This window comes from Nannospalax galili, unplaced genomic scaffold (genome assembly GCF_000622305.1).
Source record: "Nannospalax galili isolate Female #2095 unplaced genomic scaffold, S.galili_v1.0 scaffold238, whole genome shotgun sequence".
NCBI classification, from domain to species: Eukaryota; Metazoa; Chordata; class Mammalia; order Rodentia; family Spalacidae; genus Nannospalax; species Nannospalax galili.
In genome coordinates this window covers 1,270,179-1,279,891 of record NW_008341888.1, presented here as the reverse complement: position 1 = coordinate 1,279,891, position 9,713 = coordinate 1,270,179, and the positions used below count along the sequence as shown (strand labels likewise).

Below are 9,713 nucleotides of genomic sequence, written 5' to 3'. Positions count from 1 at the left end.
CCCCCCCCGCCCAAACTATGAGTTAGCCAGAATCCAAAACAGTCAAAAGTATATAGCAAAGCTGAATGTAATCTTAATAGAAGTTTCAGTAGCAGGTCACTATTACATTATAGAAGGAATGCAGATAATTATTAAGAGTTGAATGTTATCTTTAAACATTTATTTATTTATTTTGGTCTTTTTGAGACAGGATCTCCCTGTAGCCTCAGTTGGCCTGGAGCTCACTATACAGACCAGGCTGGCCTTGAACTCACAGAGATCCGCCTGCTAATAGTGGTGACATTTATAAGGCACAATGAGATATCTGGATCTATGTATACATAAAGATTAACTTTCCCTAATATGTCTATTGCAAAGTTAAAGAATTTTTGTTTTCTCTTTAACTACCTGAAATTTTAATTGGTATTCGGCACACTAGATTCATGTGCAAGGTCAGGAGACATGCTTCCCTTATGGGCCATTTTAAAAAATTACATTATTTGTGTGTGTGTGTATGTATGTATGTGTATGTATGTACATACATGTGCAGGCATGTGTGTACCATGGCATACGTGGAGGTCAGGACAACTTGCAGGAGTTGGTTCTCTCCTTATGGGTCCCAGGGATTGAACCCGGGTTAGCAGGCTTGGCAGCAAAAGTGCCTTTGTAAGCTGAGCCATCTTGCCAGCCCAGCTTTTCTATGCAGATATGTTTCAAAGGATGTAAAATCTAAACACACATTTAATAAATTATGTTATAACAGCATTTTATTTACATTATTCCAACCATATTTGTCTCCTAGGTAGTGACTAAAGGCACAATTTTTATTTGAATTTACATTCTGGATCACACACATTCATCACTAAGTTGTATCATTTTCTTGATCTTTTACTCAAAATGCTTTTCCCTGAAGATGCTTTAGATTTGTGAGCCTTAACTTGTTAGTTTATAGTATTTGAGACTCTAATGGGCATACTCAATACACTCCTCTTCCCCTGAAATGTTTTATACATCTAATTGTATAGACCCTGCTTGAATAACCTAGATTTTCAGTTTTACCTGTCACCTTCCTGTTGTGACGTTCTAACAACTGAGGTTTTCCCACAGTAATATAGACTGCTCTATAATTAAAAATTAGTCATGAATTCTGCCCCCTCCCATATCAGGTTACCTGGTTTGGCAGGTGTGGACTGAGAAGGTGGAATCTGCACTGCGAATCTTTGGCTTGTCATTGACACTGGAGTTGGAACTTTGTTTGTGACAGATACTGCTTGTGGGGGTGCTGTAGTTATAATGAATAGATCTTATTAGTTAGATGACTTATTACATGTTTATATTCTGCACTCTTTAGCTTACAGCAATATACTTTCAAAGTACAGAGGACTAAAATAAGGGAAGGTGATATCAGAAATGGCAGCAGAGTCATTTTTAAAAAGTTTATGATGGGGGGCTGGAGCGATGGCTTAGCGGTCAAGAGCACTGAGTGCTCTTGCAGAGGACCTGGGTTCGATTTCCAGCACCCACATGGTGGCTATGAACCATCCTTAGCTCCAGTTCCAGGGGAATCCGAAGCTCTCCTGACCTTGGTGGCACTGCACGACACGGGTGCACTCACATACATGCAGGCAACACACTGATACACATAAAATAAAAATAACAATATTTTTTAAAAGTTTTTGATGGGTACTCTTCCCTTGGAACCCCTGTTTACTCAGGAGTTCTCTCTCACTTTTCTTAATAAATCTGTGTTTACTGTGCTAAAATAAAGTTTGATTAGATACTAGAAATTTAGTCTGGAGATGAAACTCAATGGCAGAGTATTTGCCTCACATGCAGAAAGGCCTGGGTTCCTTCTCCAGGACTGCCATAAAAGCTACCCCCCACCAAACCCCCCTTGATTCAGTATAGTGTAGTAAGGACTACAGGCTCTGGAGGCTACCTGCTTGAATTTGAGTCCAGGTTCTCACCTACTCGCTGGTTTCCTTAGGCAAGTTATTTAATCTTTTTGTACCTCAGTTTCTTCATCTGTAAAAGTGGGGACAGTGGTACCCAATTTATAAAATTCTTGAGAATTACATAATCCATGTTAAGCTGTTCAAACAGAATCTAGTATGTAGTATAAGCACTGAATTTAAAGTATATGAAGCCATAAAGAGTTTAAACCCCTAGAATGAGGACTTAAATTTTCAATTAATTGCCTTCAGTATTACTATTAGTATCTATCATTTGCTAAGAATGAGAACATGTCTACTATAACTGTAAAGCTAAATTGGTGTGCATCTTAACAAAAAGATCAAAAGACATCCCTTGGTGTCTGCAGATGGGCAGGAAAAAATTGCACTCCTTTTCAATGTCCATAAAGTTTTATTTTTTGAGACAGGGTTTCACTGTGTAGCTCTGGCTGGCCTGGAACTCACTATATAGACCAGGCTAGCCTCAAATTCAAGGAGATCCACCTGCCTCTGCCTCCTGAATGCTGGGACCAAAGGTGTGCACCACCACATCTGGCCTAATGTTCAGACAGTTTTTAGGCAGAAAGGGATTTTGGTATAAGCTAGTCCAAACCTCTCATCATCTAAATTCTATCCCCTCTTTGTAGGCAGTGTTGGGGCTCAAACCAAGGGCTTTGAACATGTTAGGTAAACACTATCAGCCCTTATCTCTTACTGTAAGATACATCTCAAATAGTCACCCTATTTCTTAAACTCTATCCTCGGTTTGTTCCTTTAGAAGTCTTAAACTTCTGTTTCTGGAATTCCATTAACATGTCATTAGTGTTGTATTATTATATCTTATCTCATTCACTAGCTTGCCAGCCTTGGCTAACATTTTATCTCTATGAACACATGGGTCTTGTGCTTTGGATCTAACAGAGGGTGGGCAGAGGCAGGCGGGTTGTGGTGAGCTTAGGGTCAGTTTAGGATGGTCTACATAGCGAGTTCCAGGCTAGCTGGGGCTACATAGTGATACTCTGCCTCAAAACAACCAACCAACCAACCAACCAACTAACCAAACAAACAAGCAAAAATACCAACCCCCCCACAAACTGGCATTTACTTAAATAAAATAATGTGAGTACTTAGGTAGTATATGATCAAAAAATTGCACAGATTATAGATGCAAAATTCCATTCACAATAGTCATATGGCGGTTGTTAAAGCTATCTACCTAACTCTAATACCAAACAATTTAAAAATATTGACATGTAAATTTATAGCTTGAGAATATGGAGAGATGTCATGTTAGCTGAGCTCACTGGTCTGCACCTGTAATCCCAACACTCCAAGGGCTAGAGGACAGCAAATGTGAGGCCATCCTGGGCTATAGGGTAAGCCCTAGCCTAAACAAATAATGCTTATAATGGAATTATAGTGACATCTATAGGACTCCGGTTATAAGTAGTAAGAGCCACAGAATTAATACTAGTGGAAAAAGGACTTTTTACTGTAAAACATGAAAAAAAATCAGAAAACTTATTCATTTTCCTTACTTAATATTACACATACTGGTTTCTAAATACCATTCACTAAAAGCTAAGGCTCTTTTGGAGAAGTGGTTGATTCTAAAACCAGCACAGGGAAATTAGATGGGCTTGGAACATCGTGTGTCAGAAAGGAAGGCACACAATATGATAGAGAGCTACCTGACAGCATATAGGATGGTCAGTACGATTCTCCTTGAGATGGGATCTTCCTACGTTTCCCAGCTTGGTCCTTGTACTGTTTTTTTTTTTTTTTTTAAAGGTAAGTATTAAAGCTGTTTGTAGGCTACTTAAGTTTTTTGTACATTTTAAATTTATTTGAATCTATACCCAGTTTATTGAGAAATTTCTTTGGTTTCTAATATGTACGCTGCTGCTGCCATGGGTGTGTTTGGCAGCTTTATGGCACAGAATATGGAAATAACACAGGTAACAGTAAATTCCTGTTTCTGGTATCATAGTTTATATTAACAAGAGTGTTGGCCAATGCCATTTGGGATCAGTCAGTCTTTGTGGCTTTCTCATATTGAAATCTGATTAAAATGTTTGCTCGCACTTCTATCAGAGGATGAGTAAAATCAGTGGCAACACATGTATGGGGATTTCTGACTCCCATTTTGACTTGGGTTTGATACCAAGTGCTGAGGCACTATTTTCCTACCCACAAATGCCCTCTTCACCCTTTCACTTACCTATAGTAGGAGTAGTAGGTCTGCTACTAACAGCACCAACACTTAATCTAGGAACTAGTCTTCCTTGGTTAGTTCCCTAGGGGATTTAAAAACAAACTGGTTTTAACATTAAGATTTGACACCTAAGCTTGGTGAAGAGTGAAATCATAATTGTTGGTGTGAATTACTACTGCAAGAATGCCTTGATTTTTTTTTTTTTGACACAGGGTCTCCCTATAGCTCACTTGGAACTCACTATGTAGAGTAGGCTGGCCTTGAACTCACAATGATCCGCATGCCTCTGCCTCCCAAATGCTGGGACTACAGGCATGTGCCACCACGTCTGGCAAGAATGCCTTGGCTTTTTAAAAAAATAAATAATTTACTGAGAATTTCATACATGCATACAAGGTTTTTTGATCAAATCCATGCCTACTCCCTCCCCATCACTTTTTTCTGATAAGGTCATGAACTCTTTCTTCTTCATTTATTTATTTTTATGGAGCTTTTGGCTACTCTAACATTCCCCCCTCTGAAGAGGTAGAATGCCTTGTTTTTATTTTGTGTTTTCTTTCTTTTCGTCATGGTACTGGAGATTGAACCCAGGGCCTTGCACATGCTTGGCAAGTTCTGCCACTGAACTAGATCCCCAGCTCTTCTATCAGTGTTTTAAATCCAACATTCAGAGTGTTTGCAAATATATATGAATAGCTATGGCATGATTTAATTCTGTATAGTATTTAAGTAGAATCTTATATGACTGGAGATAATGCTAACTTCCTTGTATTATAACATTTAATTTTAACTAGTCAATGTTTTATCCTCCCCAATTAAAATTCTTACAGCAATGTTTCAGAAAACAAGGGAAACCTAAGGTGGGAGTACTTTTTTCAGGGTGAGCAAGCCTGAGGAGATATTTCAGAAAAAGGCATTAAGTCCTCATGATGTATCATTCATTCTATTATTGGATCTCACTGGGAAATAAAGCCATGGTATACTGTAAATACTGGGAGCTACCAGATCTGGGAATCAGTCCTAGCTTTGCTACTGGCATGTGTGAGCTCAGGTTCAGTTGTCCGATGAGAAAAAAAAAAAAAACACCCACTGGATTAGATGAATAATAAACTGTCTCCTGACTCTGACAATTAAAAACGTCTAGTAAGTTATTTTAACCTTTAATCTTCCATGTCGTCTCCAGAAATTTGTGTTTTATGTTTTCCTGGCTCCCCCACCCTTAAAAAACTTTTTTTTTGAGACAGGGTTTCATGTAGCCCAGGATGGCTCTGAACAGCCAAGGCTAACCTTGAACTCCTGAGCCTACTGCCTCAGCATCCCTACTGCTGGGCTTACAGGCATGAGCCAGCACACCTGGCCAGAAGTTCTTACCTTTCTGATTAGGGACTTCAGCCTGTAGTTTGGAGCTGTTAAGCAGTATCTGTCAGGCGGCAGTCTAGGTCCTGCATATGGCTTAATCAGTGGCAAAGGGGTTTGATTTTTCTGCCTTGCAATATCTAGTAAAAACTAAAAGAGAAAAATCATCATTAGAAATAGAATTTTAAAGGTATAAGTAAAAATAACCACAAAGAAATGTATGCTCACATCTCTTGGGGGAGGAGAGGTAAAAGACTGATCAGCTCGACACTGGATTGCCAGTCTCACATCATCTGCATCAACAGTAGCTTTCTTAGCATGACTTGAATAAATTTTTGCATCATCCAGTATTGTAGTCACATATCCTTTAAGAAGAAAATAATTTTTCTTAAACATATGAAGACAGCTTAATTTTTTTTTTTTGTGGCAGTGTCTCACGTAGCTGAGGATGACCTTGAACTCCTGATCCTCCTGCCTCTACCTCCAGTGCTGGGGTTACAGGTATGTGTCAGCAAGCCTGGCCTGAAGACATCTTATTGTTAATGGCTCCTTGTCTACTTGTCTACTTTCTGGAAACTATGGATTTTAGTTTCAAGAGCTAACGGTACTATCCACTTGATATGTTTAAAATAGACATTGTGTCCCCTACCTAGTTTGCGCTCCTTTTTAATGCTTTATTTCTTATTATTTAATAACAATATGATTTTGAGGAAAGTGCTCTTAAAATAAATGGTCATTTCAAACTCACAAGTTCAGCAGAGTTTGGTTAACTTACGGAAAGCAAATTCCAACATTTGATTTATAACCCTTGGTTCATATTCTGTGATTCCCATATCCTTCAGGATCTGTGCCATCACCTGTGGATTCAAATAAAAAATGCCAGATGCATGATGTAGGTACTGAAATCAAGGCTGGACTGCAGGCCTTTCTGCGTTTGATACAAGGTCCCCTCTCTGGGCTCCAAACTGCTACTCCTTGTCCTACCGTGTGAATGTCATTGATCACACAAAATCATTCATACACTCTAGCTCAGAACTTTATTTTAGCAGGGGTGGGGGAAAGACAGAAGGCCTGGATTGGCTTTCCCGGCAGAGGTAGGGGTGGGGGGTGGGTCCGGTTGGTTGTCATTTTCGCAGGTGGCATTGAGGGAAGCTAGCATCAGAACCCTGGTCACATTCAGGGTTCAGATTGGGTGAGGCGACAAGGCAGAGGACTTGGGAGCAGGGGGCGGTCCGGTGCTAGCGGGACAAAGCCGCTCGTGCCCCTCAGGAAGGGCTCCCCAAGAGCAGGAGGACGGAGCCCTGGAGCCTGGGCACCCTGCCGCCCTCTCCCTGCGGCCTGGCCGAAGCTGGGCAGCCAGCGGCGCGCGAGCCCCCGGCAGGCGCTCAGTACCTGCGCTGCCCAGCCCGGACGGCCACGCGCCCCTTGCGCTTACCAAGGCATCTCTTGGTGCGTTCTTAGGAGGCGCCATCTTGCTGGACTCCATTTTCTCTATCTTGTAGTCATCGGGCTCCACCCCTGTGGGACGGAGGGCGGGCTCGGCGCCTGGCCTCAGGCGGGGGCGGTTCCTAGCCTGAACGACTCCAACGATGTGGACCGCGTCGCCCAGCAGGCCCTGGGATGTAGGGCCCACAAGAGCGGCTTCCTAAAGGCACCCTGCAGGTTCAGAGAGTGTGCTGCCCAACTCATCTCCGCTTGGCCCAGCCAAACACCCCTTTATGATCACCCTGGCTGGAGACTGCAAAAGGACCTTTCCCAGGACCTCCCTCAGCGTGAAGATGGCGCTGTCAAACACAACCTACGCTTGCATTTGAATGCCACATGTACAAGTGTAGGACCTTGAGACCCTCTTCATTCACCCACTACCCCCCCAATCCCTCCAGACTCCCACTAATTGCTCTTTTAAAAGCTTCTGTAAAATGCTTGGCTGCTGCTTTAGACATGCCTAGACATGCCCTGACCCTCGCCTGCTATCTTCTCCCCTCCCCCCCTTCCAGGAAACTATAGATTAAGCAAGCCAGGGCATGAAAACTGCCCTATAAGGTAAAAACGGAGACTCCAGGCCCCACAGATAACAGCACATTCCACAGCCCTGAGAATAGCACCTACCAATAAGAAACTTCCAGGGCTGCATCTTATACATCCAATCAGTTTAAAATTATGTTGGCGCGCGCAGGATCCTTGAACCAACCAAAATGTATCTTTGGTATCCCTCTCCTCTCTTTGTGTAAAACCTATAAAAGGCTCCACTCTCCCTTACTCTGGGCTCTCAGCACGGATCTGTTGAGTTGGTGAGGTCTGAGAGCCCGAGCTTAAGCCCGAATAAACCATAAACCTTTGCTTTTGCATTTTGGTGTGTTGGGTCCTCGGTGGTCTTTTTGGGGTCCAGTGGATGAGGTACAACACAAGGGGTACATTTTTGGTACATCCCCAAATTTGCATGGGCCATATTTATACTATGGAATTATTTGCTGCTGATCTGACATTCAAATTTATCTGGCCATCCTGGATTTTTATTTGCTAAATCTGGCAGCTCTGTTCTCAACACCGAAGACTGGTGGTGAGGTGTTTGGTCAACTCTTGTCACCCCCCAAGACTTGCCCCCCTCTTCACACCGATGGAAAGCTAAAGTCTTTAACTGTCTGCAAGCACCCTACCTTTGTCCACCCCTTCTTATGGTCTGATGGGCTTCATCCACCTGAGGTCCATGCAGGCTCCTTCCTTGCCTCCCAGATTGTACACCTCCCTTTTCTTAGAACCCATCAGGCATTAGGGGGCCTGCAAGATGACTCAGTGGGTACAGGTTCTTACCGCTAAGGCTGACAACCTGCGTTCCATTCCCGGGTCCTATGTAGTGGAAGAGAAGAGATCTCTGTAAGTTGTCCTCTGAAGGCTGCACATACGCCACGTGGCACAAGCACCGTATGGCATGTGCCCCTTTAAAAAATAGGTGTCAGTTAACTGTCTCGGGCTTAAAATATGTCAGAGAATTCTGTTGTTCCTACATTCATCAAGTGCTCTACTCTCCTTCAGCTTTGAAAATGTTGCCATGACCCCCAGACCAGAAAGGAGTTGGCAGTCAGGTTGTCTTTTTTTTAGCCCGCTAACTAGCAACAAGCCCTATCAGGGGGACCTCACAATATTACATCACATTGGCTTGTGTCTTGGCATCTAGTTCCAGTGCTGTGACGCTAACAAGTCTAAGGCCAACAGGCATACCAAGATTATTACAGGTTTAGGCTGCCCAAATAGGGCCTCCCAATTCCTTACAGCTGGAGGAATCTGTTACTTACAACAAGTGTTATTTAAAATTCTCCAACAGCGTTCCTTCCAAAATTTAATTTACTAGGAGAGCAGTTCACCTCACCAGCTCTTCAGAACCTCAAATAACTCAAACCAGGCAGACTCACCTGACAGCCAGGCGCTCACCCAGTTCCTCATCCATTGCCCTCAGATATAGGGGTTAGCAATGTTATTTCTGGTGGGAGCCTTCATTCTGTAATGACTTTTCCCTGCTCTCACAATACTGACCAATTATCCTCTTTTAAATAAGTACTATTTGTACATGGTATAAAATTAAAAAGGCTTTAATCCCAGCACTCGGGAGACAGAGGGAATCTCTGTGAGATCGAGGCCAGCCTGGGCTACATAGTGAGTGCTAGGACATCTGGAGCTACAGGAAGACCCTGTCTCAAAAAAGACAAATAAATAAATTTTAAAAATACATAATTAAAAATTAAAAAGAAAGAAAACAGTGGTTTTCGACTTTGGCAGAATCTGCATTGCTGTGTAGTTTTTAAATTTTGTCTAGGCAATTCACTAATAATACCTTTTTTTATCTTCTTTCCCCATTAGAACTTATTATACTATTAGGGTGGCCAGCCTTTAGAGAGCCAACCCAGGACACAACTGTACTGGCTGGAAAAACTCATAAGATAATATGTAAGCAGTAATTGCACACAGTGCTATTAGTTGAAAATCAATGTTCATTTGGATTCTTTGTATTTTTTCACTCTTCTGTTACATAAATGACATTATTTAAACAAAGCAGTAAGACTAACAGTGGCAACTGGTGGTAATTAATATGTCCAAAAATATAGCACTATTTTTCACAATATTTCTGTCTTTGATCAGTAAGTCTTGGATATTTAAATTTTGTGATTCATACTATTGCACCTTCTTAATATATATAAGATTAAAAAAGGGAAATA

The 9,713-nt window shown here is 41.9% G+C and overlaps 1 protein-coding gene across 3 annotated transcripts in view; it reads right to left on the bottom strand.

Moving 5' to 3' along the window:
- Window positions 1–7,003, bottom strand: part of Taf9b (TATA-box binding protein associated factor 9b) — a 21,813-nt gene extending 14,810 nt beyond the window's left edge. For 2 of the 3 annotated variants that reach the window (XM_017799248.2, XM_008837660.3), the window contains exons 1-5: window positions 6,938–7,003; window positions 6,278–6,359; window positions 5,731–5,867; window positions 5,518–5,652; window positions 4,153–4,228 (exon numbers count right to left, since the gene is read on the bottom strand). In XM_017799248.2, the coding sequence (XP_017654737.1) occupies window positions 4,153–4,228; window positions 5,518–5,652; window positions 5,731–5,867; window positions 6,278–6,359; window positions 6,938–6,988 (481 nt within the window). In that variant the 5' untranslated portion in view covers window positions 6,989–7,003. Of the gene's footprint in view, window positions 1–1,150; window positions 1,262–4,152; window positions 4,229–5,517; window positions 5,653–5,730; window positions 5,868–6,277; window positions 6,360–6,937 lie in introns of all 3 variants that reach the window. The other variant, XM_008837659.3, reaches the window with a different exon arrangement.
- Window positions 7,004–9,713: the final 2,710 nt, after the last annotated feature.